This window comes from Chelonoidis abingdonii, chromosome 4 (assembly GCF_003597395.2).
Source record: "Chelonoidis abingdonii isolate Lonesome George chromosome 4, CheloAbing_2.0, whole genome shotgun sequence".
Taxonomy (NCBI): Eukaryota; Metazoa; Chordata; order Testudines; family Testudinidae; genus Chelonoidis; species Chelonoidis abingdonii.
This window is the reverse complement of record NC_133772.1, coordinates 5,582,808-5,609,660: the sequence shown is the minus strand read 5'-3', so window position 1 is coordinate 5,609,660 and position 26,853 is coordinate 5,582,808. Positions and strand designations below refer to the sequence as shown.

The window sequence follows — 26,853 nt, the reverse complement described above, 5'->3', positions numbered from 1 at the left end:
GAGATGATATTACCTCTGTATATGGCACCGGTGAGGCCATTCCTGGATACTCTGTGTCCAGTTCTGGTGTCCATACTTCCAAAAGGATGTTGCCAAACTGAAAGGTTTCAGGAAAGAGCTACAAGAATGATTCGAGGTCTTGAAAACCTGCTTCGCAGTGAGAGAGTGAGGGAGCTCAACCTCCTGGGCTTATCCGAAATAAGGTTAAGAGGTGACATGATCCTGGTCTATAAGGACCAACTCAAGGAAGGAATAGTTGGGAGCAGAGGGGTCTTTAACCTCCAGACAAAGACAAAGCCAGACCCACTGGCTGGGAACTGAAGGGAGATAAATTCAGGCTGGGAATAAGGGGCCTGTGTTTACCAACAAGGGGAATTCACCATTAGAATAGCTCCCCTAGGGACAGGGTGGATTCTCCATCACTGGGAATCTGACAGTGCAGATGGGACGTCTCTTTCTCAACGCTCTGCTCTAGCTCAGCCAGGAGTTCCTGGGCTGGATTCAGGAGTGACTGGGGAAGATTCTCTGGCCTTGGTTATGTTGGAAGCTGAGTTGGAAGATCGGAATAATCCTTTCTGACCTCTATGAATCTGCTTTATGGTAGACTGAGAATTTTCCTCTGTGGAAGACTTACACTTGGGGCAGTTCCTCCTTTCAGAATGATTGTCGCAGGCTCTCTACAGACTCAGGCAGATGTCACAGCAGTGGTTACATGCGGGAATTTCCTAATACTTGAATACTTTGCAACTGTAACCTTCTTTCAGTGCAGATCTCTGTATTTAATTATATTTATAATGTTTACTGTCCCACCGTCTATGACTCTGCTACACACAGAGTTAGCTGCTATCCCAGATAACCACGTCATTATTTTATTGAAAGACAGAGAGAATTATGAATGCTCATATAAAAATCTGGTTGCCATGGCCATTTAAAGGGCAAATGTTTTTCTACAAGATCTGCTCTAGTTCGCACAGGATTATTTTGGGGAAGTCCTGTGGCCTGTGTTATACAGATGGTCAGACTAGATAAACACAGTGATTCTTTCTGGCCTTGGAATCTATTAATTACATGTTAATAAATCTCTATCCCCATCCTGTTTAGTTGACACAGGTGCCATGGAAAAAAGTGTTGCAATTAAACAGAGCATTAAGGATCAGATGCTGGTGAAGAAATACTCCATACATGGAAAGGAGAAAAGTGAAGATCTGCAGTCGCACCCACTCGCTAAACATGATGACATGGCTAGAAAAGTTTATACCCTACAGGAAAGCCAGTTCTTCCGGAAACTGTGGAAGCTGAAAGCGGAACATGCCAAGAATGTTTTCCCAGACAAAGCCCTTCTTTCCCTGGATGAAGTGCAGGAAAACATTTACTCCCCAGCCATGGGTGATTTTCAAACCACCTATCAGGCCCTTAAAAATTTTTCCATCACCCTTGGTCACATTGAGAAACAGTTTGGAAAGCTGCTAACAGATGACCAGGTGCTCAGAAATGAATTTAAAATCATGGAGGAGAGCCAGGGAGGACCAGGCAGCAAGTCTGAGTGGGCTGAGGCAGCGGTGGTTAAGATTAAAAGCTACCTGAAACTCTCCACGGTGGTGAAGACAGCCAAAATGATAGATGAACTACGAAGGATACTGGGATTTGGTGGAGATTTCCAGATCCTTGATGACCTGACCAAATACGTACGTAGGACTCTCATAGATATCGCTGGAGCAATCGGTTAGACAAATGCAGTCTCGTTTTGCATTGCATTTGATTTACTCATCGTGATCTCATTTACTCAGATGAAAGCCTGGAGTGAATCCATGGAAAAAACTGGAGTTCCAGTGATGTAAAAATGGCATAAACAAGATTAATTATTTTAATTTTTTTTTATATTATGTAGCTTCTAGAAGCCCTAACCTGAGATCAGGCCCTGTCAGGCCAAACATTGCACAGACTCAGTGACAGAGATCAGGACACCATTGCGCTTGGTGCTGCAGAGACTTTCAGTCCTAGATTCACAAAGCTACTGAACTTTTAGGTGCCTAGAAAATCGCAGGAACAGCACTGCAATCCACATAGCCTGGGTTACGTCCCAGACTCCTTGTACAATGAGTGGAGAGAGAGAGATGCCTATGAATGCGGAGCTACCTAAGCTAGCCAGTGGGAGATGCCTAAAACAGGGGTATGTGCAGGCTCTGCCCCTCTTTCGGAGATAGGTGCCTACATCAGGGCTGCAGGGAGGCACCTATCTCTGTCAGGGATTCACAGCTGGGAACCTCTTCGGGGTTCGGTGCCTAAGGCATTTTTGCAATAATTTTAGTCACATTAATAACAAAGAGTGTGAGTTAGAAACGATCCAGTTAATTCGGTGGACAGTTCTTTTCTTGGATAAGAGTGGGCCAAGTCAAAAGTGACTTTACCTAACTCAACTCTAACCACTTTTATTCCAAAATGAGCGTGTCCAACAAACAGACTTCCATGAAAATCATAAAATACAAGGGTTCGAAGGGACCTCAGGAGGTCATCTAGTCCAACCCCCTGCTCAAAGTAGGGCCAGTCCCCAGACAGATTTTTTCCCAAAATGGCCCCCTCAAGGATTGAACTCACAACGCTGGGTTTAGCAGGTCAATGCTCAAACCACTGAGCAATACATGTTTGTGTGTAGATGAGTCCTAAAAATCCATAATAGTGAATATCTGTGCAGACTTTTATAGTCTCCCACAGGATTATATTATTAACTGTTGCCAGCTTTAGGGAGCAGAGCTAAAGTTGCATAGTGGGAGTGGCATGTACTTTAATTTTGGATTTCCTTGTTTTCAGAGGTTTATGTTTCAGAGGTTTAAATTTGGCCACTCTTCACATTCTAGAAGGGTGCAAGGCATCACTGGGCAACCTTAACGCTGCATTAACAAAGTTTTAGGGGCAAGGACAGTGTTTTTCTCTGTGTTTGTGCAGCTCCTAGTGCAACATAAACAATAAGTTAATTAAAATAAATGCTTGTCTCATTTCTTTGCTAAGAAACGCAGTTCTTTATCCTTTATTTTAACAGGAAGACGAGGACTTTAAGGACAAGACGCTTGGTTATATAACTGATGATATTGTAAAAGTTAAAGATACTCTGAGTAACATCCCTGAGAGTGTGCTTGACTTCTTGAAGGAACTTCTTGAGTGTGCAAAGAAAGATTTTATCTCTTGGATCACAACAGTCATAAAAGGTGCACTTTAGACCAGTGTTTAAAATCTAAGTAAGAATTTAGGGCCAGTGGTGTAGCCCTTACTTGCTTGAGTTCATAAGTTCATAGTAGGTTGGAGATAGTTTTGTTATTTTAATGCATATGGTGAGTTTTCACATGTTTGAATTGTAACAGTGAAATTTTCAGCAATATTTTATAATTGGTCCTTCATTGTCAGATTATGTTAAAGATAATTCTGGAGTTCTGTTCTCACATAAGTTCTGTGACTGTAGCTAGAAAAAAATCAAGATCTTTCTGAAGCAATTTCCTTCTTTTTTTGGTAAAGGAAACTAATAATGAGACTGTAAAACTCATTGCCACGGGAGTTGTTGCTGGACATTTGTATATATAGTGAAGAACATTTGGACAGGCATTGGTTTGGGGTAGGGAATTATGAAATGGAGCAAAATATTTTTCTCCCACGTATGTCATAAGGTGTTCAAAGCAGAGTGCTTTGTAAGGTCAGTAGGAAAGACGTTACACGTTGCACTTGTAAAGTTGCACTTTCTGAGCACCTTAAGAGGTGAGCTGCCAGAGAAGGTGCCTGTACTGTTGGTAAAAAAACAGTGAGGAGTCCAGTAGCACCTTAAAGGCTAACAGATTTATTTGGGCATAAGCTTTCATGGGCAAAAACCCCCATTGTCAGATTCATGGAGTGGAAGTCACAGATACAGACATAAATATACTGGCACATGAAAAGAAGGGAGTTACCTTACAAGTGGAGAACCAGTGTTGACAAGGCCAATTCATTCAGGGTGGACGTGACCCACTCCCAATAGTTGAGGAAGAGGTGTCAATACCAATAATGGGATATATGCCATCATGTGCCAGCAATGCCCCTCTACCATGTACATTGGCCAAACCGAGCAGTCGCTACATAAAAGAATAAATGGACACAAATCAGACCTCAGGAATGGTAACATACAAAAACCAGTAGGGAAACACTTCAGTCTCCTTGGACACTCAGTAACAGAGTTAAAAGTAGCCATCCTTCAACAAAAAAACCATCAGAAACAGACTTCAAAGAGAAACTGCAGAGCTGCAATTCATTTGCAAACTTAACACCATTAATTTGGACTTAAATGGGGACTGGGAGTGGCTGGCTCACTACAAAAGCAACTTTTCCTCTCTTGGTTTTGACATCTCCTCATCAAGTGCCACCGGAAAAATCAGCTTCAAAACCCGGGAAAAATCTTGATTTTTGGCAACCAAAAACTTATGGTTGAAAACTGACAAAAATCTAAAAATGGGGAAAAAATCATTTTTCCAAGTTTCTGGTTTTCCAATTGAAAATAAAAAAATCCAAGGAAAACAGAGACTTTCTACAAAAAAATTTTTTAGTCAAAAACACATTTTTATTTCTAAAAAAAGTTTTGATGGAAAATTTCTGATCACTCCTAGATCTGAGATTTTATTCATTTGCTTTAATTGGCATATCCAAATGGAGCAACAACAGGGATTTTTCAGTGTTGGAGGGCAAAGACATTGCAGCTTTTGATTAAAACTATTTGTAGATTCTTGAGCATTCTTAGATTACTTGTTTCACACTCACTGGATTTTTTTTTTCTTGCAGACAAAACGGAACTTCCTACATTTGTGGAGCTGGCGTCCATTTCTGCAGGAGAAAATGACATGGACGTTGACAAAGTGAGGTTCTTCCGAGACGCTGTCTCTGCCTCTGTGCCCATCTTATTCGACTTGACTCCCAGATCAGGATTTGAAGCTTTTTCCTCAGCTCTAAATCTCATCAGAGACGCTGTAGAAAATGATGATAAACTTCCAAAGAAGCTAGTAAGTTTTGCTGTTTTCTGCTCAAAATAAATATCTTAAAAGACACATTGTGGCATGATACTTAGTGGAATTTTAAAACAAGTAATGGCTGAAACCTAGATGAAATTATTAGAAGGTGGGTGGATGCACAATTGGTTGAAAGATCGTACTCAAAAAGTAGTTATCAGTGGTTCACTGTCACACTGGGAGGACGTATCTAATGAGGTCCTGCAGGTCCAGTACTAGTCAATATTTTCATTAATGACTTGGATAATGGAGTGGAGAGTGTAATTATAAAATTTACGGATGCTACCAAGCGGGGAGGGGCTGCAAGCACTTTGGAGGGCAGGATTAGAATTCAAAATAACCTTGACGAACTGGAGAATTGGTCTGTAATTAACAAGATGAAATTCAGTGAAGACAAGAGCAAAGTACAACACTTAGGAAGGAAAAATCAAATGTGCAAGTGTAAAGTGGAATAGCTGGCAAGGTGGAGCACTGCTGAAAAGGATCTGGGGGTTATAAGGAATCACAAACTGAGTGTGAGTCAACAATGTGATGCAGTTGGAAAAAAGGCTAATATTCAGGGGTGTATTAACAGGAGTGTTGTATGTAAGACATGGGAGGTAATTGTCTTGCTCTGCCCGGGGCTGGTGAGGCCTCAACTGGATTACTGTGTCCAGTTCTCAGCACCACACTTTAGGAGAGATGTGGACAAACTGGAGAGAGTCCAGAGGACAGCAACAAAAATGACAAAAGGGTTAGAAAACCTGACCTGTGAGGAAAGGTTAAAAAAAAACATGGACATGTTTAATCTTGAGAAAATAAGATTGAGAGGGGACCTGGTGGTCTTCAGATATGTTATAAAGAGAACTGTAATCAACTGTCCTCCATGTCTGCTGGAGGTAGGACAAGAAGTAATGGGCTTAATCTGCAGCAAGGGAGATTTAGGTTAGATATTAGGAAAAAACTTTCTAGTTACAAGGATATTTAAGCTCTGGAATAGGCTTCCAAGGGAGCTCATCTTTGGAGGATGGAGCAGGTTGAGCAAACATTTGTCAGGGACGGTCCTGCCTTGGCACAGGAGGCTGGACTTTATGAACCCTTGAGGTCCCTTCCAGCCCTACATTTCTCTGATTCTATCAAGTCCTGGGGTAAAATTTTCAGAAATGTGTCATTGACTTAGGAACCTGTCACATTTTTAGAAGTGATTTAGGCACTTAGGAGCCTAATGCCTTATTGAAATTCAATTAATGCATCTGGCATGTAAATATCTTGCAACGCTGGCTAAAACAGTGCCATGCGAACACCTGTTCTCACTTTCAGGTGACATTGTAAACAACAAGGGGGCAACATTATCTCCTGCAAATGTAAACACACTTGATTGTCTGAACAATTGACTGAACAAGAGGTAGGACTGAGTAGAGTTGTAGGCGCTAAAGTTTTACATTTTTTTATTTTTGAATGCAGTTATATTTTTGTACATAATTCTACATTTGTAAGTTCAGCTTTCATGATAAAGGATTGCACTTCAGTACTTGCATTAGGTGAATTGAAGAAAAGTATTTCTTTTGTTTTTTATAGTGCAAATATTTGTAATGAAAAATAAATATTAAGTGAGCACTGTGCACTTTCTATTCTGTGTTGTAACTGAAATCAATATATTTAAAAATGTAGAAAACATCCAAAATATTTAAATAAGTGGTATTCTATTATTGTTTAACAGCGTGATTATTCACGATTAATTTTTGAATTGCTTGACAGACCTAATAGAAATAACATGCATGCATCTTGTCACCCCCCAAAGGAGTTTCCCAGACACTTTAATTTAAACACGCTGGATTAGAAACAAACAAGAAAATAAGTTTATTAACTACAAAGAGATTTTAAAGAGTACAAGTAATAAAGCATGAAAGTCAGAAACGGTTATGAAAATAATAAAGATAATAAAGCTTCTAGTGTTTAACTTAATAAATTGTGTTAAATTCAAATCAAAATTTTTCACCACATGCTGTCAGCAGAATTACTGACCAAACTTCTTAGGTCAGGACCCCTTTTCCAGTTCAATGGCTGCTTCCTTTGTCGTTTCTGATGCAGTGAATCAATGGAGAGGGGGCAAGGGGTGTCTTGGGGTCCTTGTCCCTCCTTTTTATAGTGGCAGTCCCCTTCTTGAGAAACATTTCGGGCAGAGATTCAGAAGACAGAGAGTCTATGGAGAAGGATGTTCACTGCTTTTTTTCCCTCACCTGTTTGAGGTTTTTATGCCTACCCTTCCTGCTTAATGACTCTCTTTACCACTGAAATGCAAATTTAACAGAGCACCCATTCCTTTGTTTGAGACAGGCCTATTTGCCAACTTCTGCTGTAGTTTGGAACATGTATTAATAACATTATATAATGAAATCTTGTAACTTCACATACAGTGTTGCCACACATATTTATTAGGATAATATTGACCTGCAAATTATAAGTTTTCAGATGATACATTGCAAGGCATCCTTTGCAGAAAGATTATTACAATTACAAAAAGTGGGGGTGCATGCAATAGGATTGTTGGGGGTGCGTGGCAGGAGGAGCGTCTTTATTTTTTCTTTCGGCAGTTCAGGTGGGAGTCCGAGGTGGGTTGTTTTTTTTGTTTTTTGTTTTTGCTTTGGCAAAAATGGTAGAGCCGGCGTGGCAGGGGGTGTGTGCTGAAATTTTTTTTACTGATGGGATGCGTGATCAAAAAAGTTTGGAGACTACTGGTGTAGAGTATGGACATGGGTACATTCTGTCACGGTGACAAAAAAAAAATTCAATTTTGGTTTGAATTGAACTGAACTGAATTTGTATTTGGATTTTTCAGTTTGCTGCCCCTTCCTCCTCTCTTAACCAAATAAAAAAAATCAATTGTTCATTCAGCTCTAGACCTAAGTGCTTAAGTCTCTTTTGAAAATGGCACTTAGGCGTTTGGTCCCTTGAAAATGATACCCTTGCTCATCACACAGTTTTTGTTCTGTAAAATTGTTTCGGTCATGGGTGTGATTTTTTTTTAACCAAAATATTTAACTCAGCATAGCCCCTAGCATGGGCATAGATATACTGGTGCCCTACACTTATTCCCCTTCCAATACAGAAATAACTATGCTAGTATAATCACAATTACATCGATTTTACTGTATCCTCACTAGGAGAGTGGTAGGTTTCATGTGGTCATCTTTTTTTTTTTAAATGACACATGCTGAAAAGAGAAAACTTTGGCAGAGAGTTAAGCTGAGGTGAGGGAAAAAGAGAAGTGCAATAGTTGTATATAATGTTACCTCAGTATTCCTCTAGCCCCTCACCTCAAATGTGTTTCTGTCTGTCATTTGTGCCCTTCAGAACTCCTATGTGCCACCACTTCCTTTGCCATCTTTGCCAACGGAAATGATACTCACTATTTCTCTCAGGGAGGTTGTGAGGGGAGCGAACACTACAGCGATTGGGTACTACAGGTATCTCAGTAAGCAACGCTATAGCGTTCTGGTGTGTGTAGCTTTATTCCTTCTTCTAGAACTAATACATTATTATTATTATTATTTTTAATAGAAAGATTCCTGTCACAACAGAGAATGGCTGCAAATGGTCCATGATTGTCATGGGTCTGTGGAACGCTCCTCGATGTCTCAGGCCAGGGCCATCAATGGCAATGGGATTTTTGTCATCTCCACGCCTCAGAAATTCAAGGTAAAAGTTCAGCAGCCTTTAATACAAGGGCCCACATTTTCAAAGTGACTTTGGCTGCCAAAATTGAGCTGCCTGAAAGAGGCCTAGTTTTCAAGGGTGGGGACTGTGGCATATTAAAAGCTCTGTTAAAGTGGGAGTCTGTCACTTTAAAAGTTAAGTTTTTCTGATCCTGCTTGCAGGCTCTAGGGAAACATGTAATCAGAGTCAGTCTGGAAAGAGCCAGCCTGGAGCAAGGTGGAGTGAGTTGTGCCTCTCTGCCTTAGGGAGCAGCCTGTTCTCTCTCTCTCTCTGTTAGGATCCTTGCGTGTTATTGTTATGAATTCTAAGAAATAAAGTAATGTCATAATGCAAACTTCCAGCAAGAGTATTTTATATATTTATTTAACTTCTCTGTGTGTGCCATGAACATAACAGGAGCTCAGCACTGTCTGAAAATCACCTCTTTTAAAATGAGCCACACTGGGCCCCCAAAATCACTGGTCACTGAGTCTATGGACTTAAGATCATCCTTTTTCTCCATTCAGGCGTGGTTCGTACTAGAAGCTCGAGACCCAAGAGTTGGAATCTGGCCATGGTTTTCAAAAGTGACCAACGATTTTGAATATCCAGTTGGAAGCACCATAACAGTGGGTGCTCAGATATGTTTGAAAAATCAGGCTCCTTTAAGATGTTTCAAGTTGGTCCCAAAAAATCATAGCGCCCAAAATAATTCATTTTGCTTCTGCATATCTTTGGTCCTCTGTGCATAATGCCTTAAAAGATCTAGAATGAATCTTCCACTTTTACTGTCTTGCACAGGTGAAATGAAATGAGTAGATTTCTAAGATTAAAACCCTTGCAGAATAACAGATTCTGAAATGCTTTGTATTGGCCTTGATTGGCACACATGTTGGTCCCACAGAATAAAGACACAACAGCATTTATCTTTCTTAACTCTGTTTTCCCTCCAGCCTTCTCTCGATAACTGCATTTCACTGCTACTGCCAGGGGATGTCGCGGAAAAGGCTACTCAAGGAGACCAGACAGACAAGACGGACTCTAGAACGTACAGCCTGGCTCAGCTCACTGAGCTGCAGAACAAGCTCATGCTGATAGCCACAAAGGCTGAGCAGGGCAGAGAAGAGGTGAACAGGTTCCTGGAGGTAAATGCCGATCTCTGCATTAACAAGGAAATGTGACTTTTTGTAATTGTGCTTCCTTTTGATGGGAAGCTCCATTTCTCCAGCAAAGTGCCTTCCTGTTCCAGAACTGATGTCTCATGCCTTTAGTTCAATGTTAAGAGGCCAAGGTAGGAACTGGAATTTCCAGTCCACGGGAAATTCTGATATTTTGACATTTGTTTTCATTCCAAATAGAAACAAAAACAATAACAAAAAAGGAAATATCAGATTAAATTAATTTTTTGACAACACAAACTCAGAATTGCCATAGACCTGGTGCAGCTCTGAGATTGCAAGCAGGAAACTTCGGGAACCTGGGGGGAGGGCTGGGTGGGAAGTAATTTTCCCATCCTTAGAGAATTTTTTAAATGTTGAAAAATTTTCCCTACAGGAATAGGGACAAAAAGTCCAAATGTCAAAATTTTTCACTAACTGAAAATCCAAAGCATTTTTAAGTTCAGTCTTGCAATTGTCAAAACAATTTGTTCCGATTTTTCATTTTCATTTTTTTAGTGTAAATTAAGTTAAATTTCATAACAAAAAGTCTTTTTGAAATAAAAATGGGAACTTTTTGTTTCAAAAATATAAAAATGAGATGTTTCAATAATTTTGAACATTTTTTCTCTACATTTTTTGAGTTGGGAAATTTGTCACAACCATCTGTTTTGTGAACAGTTTTGATTTTGACAAATTGGCATTTTTAGTGAAAAAATGTTTTGTCAAAAAATTGCTTACCTGCTTTCTTGAAAGGTCTCAGCACTTATTTCTAGGTCCAGGGCAGCTGAACTGTGGAGCCCAATGTGATGAGATCCACAGGGTGCAGCCTGGGACTGTGGGACAACTGAGTCCCCTTAACTCTACAGCCTGGGCTGTCTCTTACAATGCTTTGCTGGGACAAGCAGCAAACCCCTCCAGGTGCTGTTATCACTCAGCACAACCGCATATGGAGCCCCACCCCCAGCTAGATTGCATGAATGCTCCCAGAGCCACTCATGAATCACACACAGAAAGGCACCAGCTGAATCTCCCAGCTCCCAGCCTTGCACCTCACGAATATACCATCGAGATGATCAGTGCATTTACCAAACCAAATGTCTTTATTAATTATCTGGATGTAGGAATAGAAAGCATGTTGATCAAATTTGCAGATGACACAAAGCTGAGGGGATTGCCAATACTTTGAAGGATAGATTCAGAGGGATCTTGATAAATTGGAGAACTGGGCTATAGACAACCAAATGAAATTCAACAAAGACAAACGTAAGGAGCTACACTTAGGATAGAAAAAACAAATGCACAAATACAGAATGAGGGATAACTGGCTTAGCAGCAGCACTGCTAAGAATCTGGGAGTTGTGATGGATCACAACCTCAACATATGAAGCTATTGCAAAAAAAGCAAAGGCAATTTTGAGTTGCATTAACAGAGGCGTAGCATGCAACTCACAGGAGGTGATAGTACCGTTCTACTCAGTGCTGGTTAGTCCTCAGCTGGAATTCTGTGTCTAGTAGAGTTTTGGTCACCAATGTATAGAAAGGACATGGAGAAACTGGAAAGGATCTGGAGGTGAGTGACAAAGATGATCACAGGAATGGAATGCAAGTCACATGAGCAGCGGCTGAAGGAACTGGGTATGTTTAGTTTGGAAAAGAGGAGATTAAGGGAGGTTATGATAGTGCTCTTCAAATATGTAGAAGGCTGAAATAAAAAAGATGGAGAAAGTTTTTTTCTCTTGCCACAGAGGACAGAACAAGAGGAAAAGGATTCAAGCTACAGCATAGCGGATTTAGATTAAATCTCAGGAAAAACTTCCTAACTATAAGAGCAGTAGGAAAATGGAACAGACTGCCTAGGGAGGCTGTGGAAGTGCCTTCACTAGAGGTTTTCAAAAGGAGGCTGGAGCCAGCTGCCTTGGGTGGGTTAGGCACAACAAACCCTGCATCTTGACAGGGGGTTAGAGTAGATGACCGCTGTGATCCCTTCTATCCCTATGGTTCTATGATTCTAGGCAAAAGGAAATTCTTAACAACAGATCCTTTCTCCTTAAAGAGCAGTGTGAGAATTACGAATCTGTGGAAACAGTTAAAGTTCTGAAATGCCTCCACTCTCTTGTGGCATAAGCTTTTGCGAGCTGGAGGCTTGTCAGCATGACAGACTAGCATGTTCTCTTCTGACTTCTCCCCTCTGCAGTTCATGCTGCTTATACTTGGCGATGTTCAGCCTTTTGCCCAGAGAAGCTCTCTAAGTACTGCCTGACTGTAAAGACTATGGAGGTTCGTGACTGCTCTCACAATTTGCCCCACCTCTTTCTGTCAGGGGCATGTTTTTCCCATTGATGGTGACCATCATTAAGAGTTCTTAGGTTAGTTCAGTATTATCCATCCGTCTTCTGCTTGGTCAGACACCATACGACGTCCTTCCAAGAGATGTTTAGCTGGTCTGTCTCCTGTCATCCTAACTACATGCACAGCCCACTGATCTATTTCCCAGCCATCTGATTTCTTGCAGGGCTGTCATGTGTATTTGCCATATTTTGGAGTGCTCCTGGCCTACATAAGCTCAAAACATTCCATGTTCCTAGCATCCACTCCTCCTTCCATCACTGAGGTCATTTATCCCTATCATCATCAGTTGTTTCAGAAGAGTAGCTTTGTTAGTCTGTTTCAGCAAAGACAACGAGGAGTCCTGTGGCACCTTAAAGACTAACAAATTTATTTGGGCATGAGCTTTCATAGGCTGGAACCCATTTTGTCAGATGCATGAAGTGGAAACTTCAATTTGGCAGGTGTATATATATATGCATGCAAAGATGGGTGTGTCATATTACTATGCGGAGGACCAGTGCTAACGAGGTCAATTCAGTCAGGGTGGATTTGGCCCACTCCTAACAGTTGATGAGAAGGTGTGAATACCAAAAAAGGGAAAATTACTTTTTGTAATGAGCTAGAGTAAAGTGATTTTCCCTCCTTTCATATTCACAGTTTCTCATCAACTGTTAGGAGTGGGCCACATCCACCAGCCCACAAAAGCTTATGCCCAAATGAATTTGTTAGTCTTTAAGGTGCCACAGGACTCCTCGTTATCATCATTGTGTTTTTCCCAGGTTTATTTGAGAAATCCTTAACAGATGTACTTTATATGGGATAAAATTGTTAGCCTTACTCCAACCCCCAACATGGACAACCAATGGATTGCTCCTTGATCTGGCACTTATCCTATCCAGTGTGGGAGACTGTTGGTAGCAAAGCTACTGCTGGCTCAGATCTCAGGGTCATGTGCACTCAAGCCCCTCCACCACGTCAGTCTGTAGGAAGGGGCAGAGAAACCTCCTTTTTTTAAATAAAATCCCAGCCTGAGAAATTCTTCCCTCAACCATGTATTCGTATTGCCAAGCTCCATCCTTCACCCATGCAGGGCTCACCTGTTCACTGCGGATGGGCTAGGGTGGCACGCTCCCTGACAGTTCCCCAATACCCCCTCCTAAGTAGGACACATGTCTTGGCATTGCCTCATGCATGGCATAGTTTGATACAGGCAAGCAAAAAGCATGGCATAACTTTGTTCGGACCTGCCTCCTCCTGTTAAACCAGCCATCCCAACTTTTCTTCTTTTAATCCTGCATTCTGTTGGTCTCAGTTACACATTGTGGCAATAAATGAAAAATGGCGGCATTTAAGCACCTTAAGAAAGGGAGAGAAGTTTTATTCAGTTTCATTGACATCAGTGGCAGCTGTGTTGGGTTTGATCAACAAAGCACTAAGGCTCTGCTTGTCAGAAGGGCTCACGAGCTACGTGAATGACTGATTTTTTTTTTTTTAATTTTCAGCCCACCAAAAAGTTGAAGAAAAATTTGTTTTGGGTCGAACCAAATATTTTGATTCACCCAAAATTAAACATGTCGTTTTATTTTTGAGCTTTCAAATGTTTTCTGAGTTTTTAAAAAAAAGTTGAATTTGAAAACAAAAAGTTGTTTTGAATTGAAAAATAGAAAAGTTTCATTTAGAAAATATCTAAACAGAATGTTTCAAATTTTTTGGAATTCACTTTTAGGTTTTTTTTGTCGGGGTATTGACCAAAACAATATGACATGAATTCATGGAAGGTTTTAGTTGACCTCCAAATGCTTTTTTTGGTGAAAAAGCTTCAGCCAAAATGTTTCTTTTTCTACCTCTAGTTGTCACTAACACAGTTGTGTAATCCATGCTCAGCACCTACCACAATCAGGCCCTAAAAGGTTGGGTCTTGGCTACCTTAGAAGCGTAGTAGCGCTGTGTTGAGATCAGCAGAGATTCTTGAGTGGAGCTGGTGGGAAAATAATTTTTTCCCTATGGAAAATTTCAACAAAAATGGGACACAATTGTTTTCATTGAAAATTGCTAGAGAAAAGTTTGACTTTTTGGTGAAAAATCAAAAATAAAAAAGTTTCTGCTGAAAAACCCAAATATTTTGATTCTGAAATAATATATAGCACTTTTAATCAGTAGATCTTAAAGAATTCACAGTTTTTAATGTATTTATCCTCTTAACTCTCCCGTGAGGTAGTGCAGTTATCCCAGTTATTCAGAGGGGGAACTGAGAGGCTGAATGACTTCCCAAGGTCACACTGAAAGTTTGAGGTACATGAGGAAATTGAACCTGGTTTTTTGAAGTCTTAGGCTAGTGCCTAAACTGTTGGACTATCCTTTCTCTCAAAATGCCAGGGTACTGCCTCATGGGAGTTGTAGTTTGGCTGCCTCGTGTTCCCAGTCTCCACTGGCCACCCTTGTTGGACTACATCTCCCATGATGCACCATGGTCTCCACCCATGGCAAGGAGAAATGATTGCATCATGGAAGATGGCTACCTGGTGAGCATCCTAGCCCAAAGAGGAGAATGGAGACATGATACAACAACTGAACTACGACTCCCATGAGGCACTATAGCAGGATATCCAGATAGAAACAATGTGATTTCCAGATGTTTAGTTTTTTGATGAAAAATCCAAATATTCCACAGAAAGCAGGTCCTTTTCATGTTAGCATTATGGCTACCTGATGTAAAAAGAGAGAGACTGGGTGTCCCAAGACGAATCTCCACTTAATCAAATGATTCAAATTTTCCAGATTAAGTTGTAAAGATCCTTAAAAGTGCCATAATGATCCTGAAAACAAGCTATATTCAATAAATTCTACTTTCCCATTGTGTATTTGACACATCACAGATCCTGGAAAAAATTGAAATGGTTGGGAAGCTCTACTTGCAACTTCTCAGCGTTGGCAACATCCTTTTCATAGACTGGAAAGCTCAAGTTTATTGTAACCCCAAACGCAAAGTAACAATCTACGCTGAGTTTGGAATAGCCGGAATCCTTGTTCAGAGCAACAAACCCATCCTGGAAGAATTAGACGGCATTTGCAAAGTCATGGAGCATTGCCTTGTAGAGTGGAAGAAATATCTGGAGACTCAAAGGAACACTTATTGCCATCTAAACATGTTCACTGCACGCCAACTCTTCTACTTGTGTAGCAAGTTAGCCCAACTGCATGAAGGACAAACAGACCCACAGGTTCTCAATATGCTTTCTGTTTTCAAGCATGATGTTAAAGAAGAGGATATCAGAGAAGCATTAAAGAGAGCACTTGAAACTCCTGCAGAATCCGTTGATATATCAGAGAAAGATGATCAGTCTGTGTCCTGGAATGACTACGTTGTTAAATTTCCTCAGCTCATCCAATGTCTGATTGAGTCTGGGTACGATGAATCAGTGGGTAAGGCAGCTCTCCAGAGTTATCTGCCAGACTCAGCCATCACAGAGCAAATGCTCATGGAATTTGCCTTAGACTACGCTGATGATGAGGAAAAGATTGAAGAGCTGAGCAAATTATATGATGAGCAGAGAGAAGCCTTTCTGCAGAAGTCCATGAAGTTTAGAAACAGGAACAGAGATGTTGATCCATCCACCTTCCAAAGCCTTGCAAAAGATGAAGTGGCCACTTCCTTTGAGAGTTTGCCATCTATCCATAACAAGGTGAATTTGCTCTGGAACGCTTACTGCAGCAAGCTCACTGGCCTGGTGTCAGACAAGTACATCAGCCTGGATGTTTTCGGTGAAATGCTGAAATACCTGACGTCTCCTGAAACCGCTGTCATTGAGAGGAATTTACCAGTGGGTTTGGAAGCAGGAAAGCCTTGCCTTGTCACATGTAAAGAAGAGCAGATGTTACCCTCCTTGCTGTCAGTCTATAGGCACTCTGAGGGGGCACCTCTTCCAATGTATGATGAGGTGCTGGTCTGTACCCCTGAGACAGAGGAAGAAGACATTGAGCTTATTGTGAGGAGAGCTCTTTCTCCAGACCCCAGACACAAAAAGATCTATTGCTTGCTTGGTGCAGAAAAATTAGTTTACAAAGTCTCCAAGAACCTGGAGTCCCTCTTCTTCCACTTTGCACAATCTTGCAGCAATGCCGATTACAGGTTTCTTATCTTCTGTGACGCCAAAGCTCACAATTCTTATGTTATGACGGCCTTCGACACATACAAAGTCTCCTTTTCCTGTGATACGGGAGCAGAAATTCAGAAATACCTGAAGACACATCTGAGAGTGCCCAGTGGGGTGGCCCCTGTTGCTCAGGTCTTTGAAGAGCCCTTTCAACAGAACGTGAAGTTTGTATTTTCAGAGCGAGCTGGCATGGGTAGGTTTTAGTAGAGATTTAATCTGGATTATTATTATTCTGATAAATATGAACTGAATATAGATTAATGGCTAGATTCTGCTTAGCCCTTATGCACTGGGAGATAGAGGAGAATCAGTCTTCTCTGTCCCAGCTCCTCTCATGGTTCCCCAGAGAACATAGGGAACTGGTAGATCCATAGTCTAGCTAGAGGTGTAGCTATGGGCACACTTTCCCTGTGAGGCTCCTGCGTATCTTTTGACACTGTTAATCAAATAGGCTGTTGGGTCCAGACTTGGCTCTGGGGCTGCAGGAGGTGGCTCAGGAGCCAGCTGAAGAGAATCTACATCAGAGTGGAGCAGAAAATCTGCCCTTAGTTTTAGCTTAGTTTATGATCTGGATTAAAAGGGTGGGAATTCAGAACCTGAACTGGTACCACAGTCACTGGGCCTTTACCATTTAGAAAGCTCATGTTACAGCAAGTTGTACCATCCCTGTCCTGTGGAGCAAAGGTGAGATTTCTCCAGTGTAGAAACTTCTTTTAGCTCCCCAGCTGAAGAAAAATTATATAAAAAAAGGCCAGATCTTCAGCCTGTGTACATGAGTGTAGCTCCACTCACTCCAGCAGCGCTACACCCAGTCACACCAGCTGGGGATCTGCACCATTGACTCCAGCTGATTTATGTCCATTTATACTAGCTGGGGATCTGGCCCATTGACGCCAATGGAGCTGTGGCTGATTTACACCAGCTGGGGATCTTGCCTTCTCTGATTCAGGTGAAGAAATGGAAACATAAAGGCAGAATATGAGGAGGCAGAGCACTGTAGAAATTGAATCTTGACCTTCTCTCTCATTTTAGGGAAGTCTTTGTTTGTAGCAAATACTACCAGAAAAGCCAAAGATCGACCAGAGAATGCAGATCTGAGCCACAAAACCATTAGGCTGACAGAGTCGGAAATAGATTTTGGATTTCTCCTGGAGGAGCTTCGCTCACTGGAACAGAAACCAACGGAGGCTGGGCCACGGATCTTCCATATTGACGTATCCCCTGTGGTAAGTAATCTTTACCGAGCACAGTCTCCATGCCATGATATTCGGTGAAGATGGATTCTCTCATTCAAAGTGTGAATGTGCCTTTCAGTGTCAGATAAGTAAACGCCTTCCACTGGTAGTTATGGAAAGCAGTTAGTACTAACCAATTTCTGTAACAAAGGGTTAAACTGTGAACAGGGGTGTCACAAAAATGTTGTTGTCTTTCCAGAAGTTTCACCGCACACCAAACTCTACCCACCCACTTGTGATGCCAGAAAAAGATGACGCTACCAGTAGATTTTAACTCGGGATCGCTGTGCCATGTCCCAGCACCTGTTACTCTGTCACAATGCTTGCAAATCTCTGTGTTTCCATTGTCTTTGTCACTGGCACAGGGACCGCCCAGCATTTACTGTCACATCAGCAGGGAGATCACACAATGAGTCAAATCCTTGGCTAGTGTAAATCGGTGTAGCTTGCTTGAAGTCAATTGTGCTATGCCTGTTTTACACCAGCTGAGGTTCTACCTGGGGTGTACTTTCGTGGAACATCTCTTCTCATTGATTTCTTGGGTCTTCAATAACTTAGAAAGTTTAATAACTATGGGAAGCAATGAACAGTTGACATTTTGATGAAGCAAAACTGATCAGCTCTGCATCTTTCTTGACAGGTCTCGAAGGGTCTTTACAAGTTACTGATTGAGTTGTGCATTCTGAGACACATCCAAAGCCCTGATGGTATGGTCTGGAAGTGCAGAGTGTCCCATCTTTATTTGATTGAATACCTGGTGAGAGGAAAAGGCATAAGCAGCACAAGAAAACAAGAGGTACTCTCCAAGTGATACTGAATGGCAGGTTTTTTCTGGAACCTAGCAACGTGCATGTGATAGCAACATGTTAAAATTCAAAGTGAGAAGACCTTGATGGAACTACAGATCTTTGGCTAGTATTGTACCGTCCAAAAATAAAGAAAAATGAGTGAGCTGTATAAAATCATTGCTGTTAGAGGAGACACATATTCTCAGTATTAGAGCTGTTTGGAAAATGGAATTTCCATCCTGTGGAAAAATCTGCTGTTTCAACTTTTTATCCTAACTTTGGAAAGTTCTGAAAAGTTTTAATTTAGAAATATCAAAATGAAAAATGGCAACATTTTTGACTGAAAGAAAATGTTCAGATGTCAAAAGGAATTTTTTTTTCATTTTAACATTACCAAATCAAAATCATTTTTTGACATGTGATTCAAAACAAAAATGTTGTTGTTTTTTTTTATGGAAATTTGAAAAATGTAATCAAAATCGACACTTTCCTGCAGAAAATTTAAGTGAAACCACATTTTCTGTCAGGAAATTTTTTCAGTCAAAAAAATGGCCAACTCTAGTCAGTATCCAGAGGAGCATTACGTTGTCCACATTGTATATGTATAGGTTACAGTTAAGCAGCCTGCCTTGAATCTTGTGAAGCTGTTTATACCTATATGAATCTACCATTCTGATCTATATAATGTTATACAAATGACAGCACAAGGTGCCAGCCAATGGAAAATCAGACCCCAAAATTGGTACTTAGCTTGTTTAGAGAATCAACTACATACAGAAGTGTGTAAGAGGCAAGACCATTGGACTATATTAGAGTAAGGCTTTTTTCATAGCAGGGTTTATAGTTTACCTAAAATTGGCTACTTCTCATCTTTAAAGTCCTGTGAGTGAAACACTATCATCTAGGAAGATGAGATGGTATCATTTATATTTGAGGATTGGGTAAGTTACTTCAAAAATCTAAATTTGGCTGTATCAGTGTGTGATTTGTCCTGTGTAACATGGTGCTACCTTATCTAAATTCTTTGTGCTCTGCTCATTAAGCCACATCCTCATCAATAATATTAGGGTCAATGTGTAGATGATTTCTTTAGTTTGTTTGGGTAACTTCAGTGTTTACAAAGCTTTAACTCCTTCTTATTTGGCTTTTAGATGAGCAATGAAATGGAACAAGCATTTCTAGGTCTCCTTCCAGCAGTGAAATGCATGTCACCAACAGAAGTACTAGAGATGCTTAAAAATAACAGTTCTGGAGCGCCTGCTGAAGTGGAACAGCAGCTACTGGACAGTGACACGTTCAGGGGTGATACCTTCCAAAGGTCATACCAGTACATCAGCAGATACCAGCAAAAAGCTGATCTCGACAGCTTCTGTTTCACCCCTGGCAAGGTTGAAGGGACCCAGGAAGAGTGTCTGAGTCTCTTGTTGGAGTCTTGTGGGAGAAAGAACCCTTCCTGGACTGAGCTCAGCAACTTCACGCGCTTCCTAAACCTCCAATTGACAAAGTGTGAAAACTCAGTGTTCTGCAGTCATGAATTAACTGGAGAGGAATTTAAGGGGTTCAAGGCATTTGTGATAAAATTTATGATCACCATGTCCAAGGACTTTGCTTTGCCATCCCTAGTCATGGCAGATGAAAGCTCACCCAGTGAAGAAGAGAAAATGGATGAGGACAGTGTATTGAGCGGGTACCAGTTAAGACGCAAGTGGGAGCAAGAGTCGCACCCCTACATAATTTTCCATGCTGACAACCATTCCATGGAGTTCTTGGGCTTCCATATCAATCGGAGTTTTGATGCTGTTGATGCACATTCACAGGCTGTTTTAGAGGAGAAGGTTATTGATCGACATTTATATCGCACCCTTGAGGCTCAGAAAGTCCCTTTTAATAAAAAGTTTGAAGATCTGTCCAGAGAAGAGCAGCTAGAAACTCTCTGCAGCGTATTCGGTGTGAGAAGCTCCCAAGACCCAGATGAATCCTACCAACTGACCTTGGACAATACCATGAAAATGCTGGCCATTCACCTGAGGTTCCAGTGTGGGATCCCCGTGATCGTCATGGGCGAAACAGGCTGTGGGAAGACCAAGTTAGTGCAGTTTATGTGCAGCTTGCAAAGAGCAGGAAGGGATGTTCAGAATATGATGCTAGTGCGTGTTCATGGAGGCACCAGCTCCAAAATCATCCATCAGAAAGTCAAGGAAGCCATCGAGCTGGCGCGTGTCAATGAAGAGAGGCACAACATGGACACGGTGCTGTTCTTTGATGAAGCCAACACCACCGAAGCTGTGTTTGCAATTAAAGAGGTCCTGTGTGACCTGAGTGTGAATGGAGAGCCAATCTCCACCACGCGCTTAAAAGTGGTGGCTGCTTGCAACCCTTACAAAAGGCACACCAAGGAAACCATTGAGAAGCTAGAGAAAGCCGGCTTGGGGTACAGAGTTCGGAGTGAAGACACCCTAGAAAAGCTGGGTTTCATCCCTTTGAGGCAGCTGGTGTATCGGGTGCAGCCTCTTCCACCGAGCATGTTGCCTCTTGTCTGGGACTTTGGGGAACTAAACGAAAAGACTCAGAGTCTGTACATCAGACAAATTGTTAAATCTATCGTGGAAGACAAGCTTCCCAAAGAGAACATGGATGTTTTTACCTCCGTCATTTCCACCTCCCAGAAGTTTTTAAGAGAAAAGAAAGAGGAATGCAGAATCGCCAGTCTCCGGGACATAGAGCGCTGCATGGGGGTGCTGCTGTGGTTTTATAACTTAAGAGACCTGCTTTTTCCTCTTATCGACAAAAAAAAGAGTGAGGCTCAACAGTCAAAGGACTATGACCCATCCATTCATGCCCTTGCAAAGGGGTGTGAGAAAGATCAGATATTTGCATTAAATGAAGCACAAAGATCTCTGCTTCTTGCAGTTGGAGTTTGCTATTATGTATCTCTCAAGAGCCGCCAAGATTATCTGAAAGAGATAGCGAAATGCTTCTCTGTGCCCAAATCCCTGCTTCAGCTAGAGATTGTACTTTGCCAAGAGGTGTTCCTGGATAACCTCTCCGTTCCCAAGACAACAGCACGGAATGATGCCCTAAGGGAAAACATCTTCATGATGGTCATATGCATGGACCTGAGAGTGCCGCTGTTCCTTGTAGGGAAGCCAGGTAGCTCCAAATCCTTGTCTAAGACCATAGCTGCTGAGGCAATGCAGGGCAGAATGTCTAAAACAGAATTGTTCAAACGGTGCAAGCAGATCCAACTGGTGTCATTCCAGTGCAGCCCTCATTCCAAGCCTGAAGGAATCATCTCCACTTTCAGACAATGTGCACAGTTCCAAAGGGGCCAGAAACTGGAGGAGTTTGCCTCTGTGGTTATCTTGGATGAGATAGGCCTTGCAGAAGATTCACCTGAGATGCCTCTGAAGACACTGCACCCTCTTCTTGAAGATGGTTGTGTTGATGATGAAGTCCCAGAACCATACAAAAAAGTTGGTTTTGTTGGCATTTCAAACTGGGCCCTGGACCCTGCTAAAATGAACCGGGGCCTCCTTGTGTTCCGGACCGACCTCAACAAAGACGAGCTAGTGAAGACGGCCAAGGGAATCTGTGCTGATGAGATGCATGTTACCAAGATTGAGCATTTGTTCCCCTCCCTGGCTGACTTCTATTGTGAGGTGTTAAAGAAACAGTCCATGGAATTTTTTGGGCTCCGTGACTTCTACAGCCTCATCAAAATGATACTGTTCTATGCCAAGGACAGAAAAAGCATCTCTGAAGAAGAACAGCTTATTGCAAAAGCAATTCCAAGAAACTTTGGAGGTTTAAAAGATCTTAATCCTTTAGAGCTGTTCAGAAACTACTCACCCATATCTCTGCCATCCAGCTTAGAAACCAGCCATACAGTTCATTTGTTACAGGAAAATTTAGACAAGAAACAGACCGGGTTTGTATCTAGATACTTGTTGCTATTAACAACAAACCACGCAGCTTTCCAGATCTTACAAATGACCAAACTCATGGACATAGAAAACTGTGATATTATATTTGGCTCAGGGTTCCCACGGGACCAAGAATATTCACAGGTGTGTCGGTCTGTTAACAGAGTGAAAATCTGCATGGAGACAGGCAGGCCTGTCATTCTCTTAAACATTCACAACCTGTATGAAAGCCTTTATGATGCGCTGAACCAGTGCTTTGTCAGGTTAGGAGGGAACTATTATGTTGACCTTGGCCTTGGCACTCACAGAGTTAAATGCCGCGTGAAGGAGGAGTTTAGGTTGATTGTAATCGAGGAGAAAAATGTGGTTTACACGCAGTTCCCCACCCCACTGTTGAACAGGCTGGAGAAGCACTGCTTGGAGATGAACACCATTCTACACTGGCATCAGAAGAGGCTGATGACACAGCTGAATAAATGGGCCAAGTTGTTCATCACCATCAAGAACACAGATTTCTGCTGCACGAGGCCGGCAGACCAGGCTCCCCAGGAACGTGATGTTTTCATTGGTTTCAGTGATGACACTTCTGCCACTGTTGTTCTGCAGTGCTGTCCGAGTGGTTTTCAGGGGATTTATCTGCCCGATGAAGAGTCAGTCCTCTCAGCTTCTAAAAGCAAACTCATCGAGTGTGCAACCCCTGATTCCATCCTGCGCCTCAAATATTCTCCGCTGAAGGATGTGGAGCAGATTCAGGATCTGTATTTTGGAAAGCAGAAGCACAATGGTCTGATTGACATTCTGTGGGGGGCAGTGAATCAAGAGTCAAATGCAGATGGCACCAATGGACTGTGCCTGGAGGTGAGATGTTTTATTTCAGTGTTGTTATAATGGGCCTGATTCCCAGAGGTGGGGGCAACCAGAACTTCAGTTGATTTCCATGATAGCTGCATCTTACCCAGCTATCCTAACCTGGCCTAAGATCCTCCTGCTTTTTTCACTGACCCAAAGCTCAGAAAGTCAATGAGAGTCATTATTATTTTGTTGTTGTTATGGCAAATAGTAAATGTGATTATTGGTAAACACAGTACTTACATTACATTTACAATTGTCTTCTGGTGGGTTGCTAACACTTTTTAAACACTTTTCCCCAAGAATTAACACATACACATAGCCCATTTGCCATAACAACAACAAAACAGTCTCAGCTTACTGTAAGCACTGATTTAGCTGAGTCATTATTATTGTGTCCATCGCAAGGAAACTCATATGATCCACTGATGTTTGGGGTTGGTATGTCATGCTATGGTCTTGTCAAAACCCATACAGCATGTTTCTGGAGGGGACAGGTTTCAGAACAGGGCTCTCTCCCCTCCCAGTCAGAGCTGACTCCAATGCCCCAGTTGTGGTGCTAGAGGGCGCTGTGCTGCAGGGAGTGGGGTGGGGGCTCTGTAGGGGGGCTCTCCCCTCTCAGTCAGTGCTGATCGCAATGCCCCAGTGCAGGGCTAGGGGGCGCTGTGCTGCAGGAAATGGGGTAGTTCGTGGCTCTGTTTTTTCAACCAAAAAAACCCAACATTTTCTGTGAGAGGGGAAAAAAAGCATTTTCACATCAGTTCTGTTGGGCAGCTGTTCAAAAGTCCTGTAAGGAATTCTTTTTATTGCAGTTTTCCTATGTCTTTACAATAGCAAAATGAGGCACAAAAATCTTGCCTAAATTGACTTCTTTTTCATAGGTTTCTACACATGCAAGACTTCTAAACCAGAGAGATTTGGAAGTGGTAAGAAAGAGACTGAACCTCCAAAATAAAATCCGCTGTCTTTTTCTAAGTCAGTTTGATACAGAACATGCATTTCGCCAGGAACTGAGGTAACGAGTTTTTTTTGGTCCTACTTCTTTTCTTGTTGTTTAGTCTTGTATGTGATTTTTTTTTTATGTCTTCAGTGTGATTTTTTTTTAAGTATCTAAAGAGACTTTTTCATCATGTGCAGTAAGTTCTTCAGAGAATCGACAGAAGAGAAACTGCTTTTTGTCCAGTTCAGCTTTGACGAGCCACAGAGCAGCAAAAGGCTTCTTGCCTGTGCAAAGTAAGCAGCTTTTCTTATCATTTTAGGGCCCAGTACAGTGGAGGAGTTAAGCATGTGCTTCAGTGATTTGCTGAATCGGGGCCTTATAAAATAACCATGGTGGTTCTGTGCTAGTAGATCTTCCTGCTGATGGAATTTCCACCCCTCCCTTCCACTGCAGTGTCTGAGGGAGGCGGAATGGGAAAAATAAGGCTGCGAAAAGCATCTTGGAGGCCAGTTCGGCACCCAACCTTAAACAAAAACAGGTTTTCCCATAATCCAGCCGTTTTGGGAGCTGGGGCGTGGAGAAAATTCACCAGACTTGGCAAGAGTCAGTACCCATTGCAAACAGCAGGGACGGCCGATTGTGCTGGTATCACCTCATATAATGGCAAAAAGTCAAAAGCGGACTCAAGGCTGGTCTAAAACTTAGATCAACCTAACTACAAGTGTCAGAGGTGTAAAAAACTCACTCCCTTAAGGGACGTAGTTAAGCCAACCTAAGCCCCAGTGTAGACAGTAGTAGGTTGATGGAAGAATACTTCTATCAGCCTAGCTACTGCCTCTTGGGGAGGTGGATTACCTATAGCAACAGGAGACCCTCTCCCATTGCTGCAGTGAGTGTCTACACTGGAGCACTACAGCGGTGCAGCTGCAGTAGCGGTTTAAGCATAGACATAGCCTTTCTCTCAGACATTACAGTGGAGAATGGAAACAGGGTGAAATTGTGGCTTCACTGAAGTCAATGGGAGCATTGCCATTGACTTCAGGATATCAGGATTTCACCCAGAGGGAAGAGATGGATGGAGAGACAAATAGCACATCTTCTGTCTTGATCGTGGCCTAAAGGACCTACATGGGGAGGAGATTTCTGAGGGCAAAAAGAGGCAGAACGAGATCCAGTGGCCAGGAGATTTGAAAGGAGACAAATCCAGACTAGAACTAATTGTTGACAGGAAGGGAAATTAGCCATTGGAACAGCTCACCTAGGGATGGGGTGAATTTTCCATCACTGGGAGTCTGTAAATCATGGCTGTGCGTCTCTTTGTAAAAGTTCCACTCTAACTCACACAGAAGTTATTGAGCTGGATGCAGGAATCACCAAGTGAGATGTTTTCGCCTGTGCTATCATGCAGGAGGTCTGACTGGATGGTCAAAAGGTCTCTTCTGACCTGAAGATCTATGAAGCTATGAATCTTACTTCTGTTGTGTTTTCAGGTACTGCATAGTGGATGAGAGAAGAAAACCAGGAACGACCGGTCCATCACATGTCGTCATCATAACCAAAGTCCCAAGGATACTCGGGGGGTGCAGCTACCTGGCATTCAGTGCTGGTAAGAACGTGCCTTGATCTGGAACTTGAAAGATGAGGAAAGCAAGAGGGATTGTTAACATTATTGCAACATTTGAATCATTTTAACTGTCTTAATCACTGTTTTAGGGCGGAATTTTCAGTAGCACGAAAGGCCCCGATTTTTATTATTTAGGCATTGCTGTGTTCAGCATTGCACCATCTCAGTCCCATTTTGAAAAAGAGATTTAGGCACTTAAGAGACAAAATCCCATTGACAGTCAATGGGATTTAGACCTTAGGTGCTTAAATCACGTTTGAAATTGAGACTTAGGCTCCTAAATCAGTTAGGTGTTGCAGTGCTGAGCACAGCAACACCTAAATAACTTTAAATATCTGGGCCTAAGTGACTTAGAAGTATAAGTCCTGTTTCCATGGAACTCATGTTCCTAAGTCACACGAGGGAGAGCTATTAAAATTCAACCAAGGAATTTCAACAAAAGCAATAGTTTTTCCAAGGGAAGCTGGTTCTTTCTGTTAGGAATTCCCCACCCCCGTTTTTGATCAAAATTTGAAGTTTTGATGAAAAATGTCACAGAAATGTCAAAAATAAAAAAAATTCTGTTAGTTCTAGTTGGGAACTCTTAGAGGAAAAGGCTGTTGGTGCTAGATGTTCAAGAAAGCAAGCTTTGCCCCCAAATGATAAAAATCACACACAGACAGAATGGCAGACTGTATATGAGAAAGCAGTGACTCTGCAAGGATCTAGGGGTCAGAGTGGACACAGTAGCTCCCAGTGCAATGCTGTGACAACAAGGGCTAACATAATCCTTGGATACATAAACAGAAGGCATTAGAAGCAGTAGGGAGATGATTTTACCACTGTATATGGCATTGGTGAGGCAAACGCTAGAATACTCCATCCAGTTCTAATATTTACGTTTTAAAAAGGATGCTAAAAATTGGAGAAGATGCAGAGAACAGATACAAAACTGCTGTGAAGGCTGGAGAAAATACCTTATAATGCGAGACTTAACCACTGGAACAAACTACTTAGGGAAGTGGTGAACTCTCCATTTGTTGATATCTTCAAATCCAGATTATATGCCTGGCTGGAAAAATATACAAGTTATTGGGCTCAGTACGGGGTAACTTGGTGCAATGTAATGGCCTGTGTTATACAGGAGATCAGACTGATGATCTAATGGTCCCTTCTGCCC

The 26,853-nt window shown here is 41.9% G+C and overlaps 1 protein-coding gene across 1 annotated transcript in view; it reads left to right on the top strand.

Moving 5' to 3' along the window:
* Positions 1-26,853, top strand: part of LOC116825110 (E3 ubiquitin-protein ligase rnf213-alpha-like) — a 142,277-nt gene that overhangs the window by 53,154 nt on the left and 62,270 nt on the right. The window contains exons 18-29 of the mRNA XM_075065869.1: positions 1,102-1,685; positions 3,038-3,203; positions 4,795-5,012; positions 8,559-8,696; positions 9,647-9,838; positions 15,058-16,528; positions 17,368-17,561; positions 18,211-18,366; positions 19,510-23,139; positions 24,012-24,145; positions 24,268-24,363; positions 25,561-25,676. Coding sequence (XP_074921970.1) covers positions 1,102-1,685; positions 3,038-3,203; positions 4,795-5,012; positions 8,559-8,696; positions 9,647-9,838; positions 15,058-16,528; positions 17,368-17,561; positions 18,211-18,366; positions 19,510-23,139; positions 24,012-24,145; positions 24,268-24,363; positions 25,561-25,676 — 7,095 coding nt within the window. The remainder of the gene's footprint in view (positions 1-1,101; positions 1,686-3,037; positions 3,204-4,794; positions 5,013-8,558; positions 8,697-9,646; positions 9,839-15,057; positions 16,529-17,367; positions 17,562-18,210; positions 18,367-19,509; positions 23,140-24,011; positions 24,146-24,267; positions 24,364-25,560; positions 25,677-26,853) is intronic.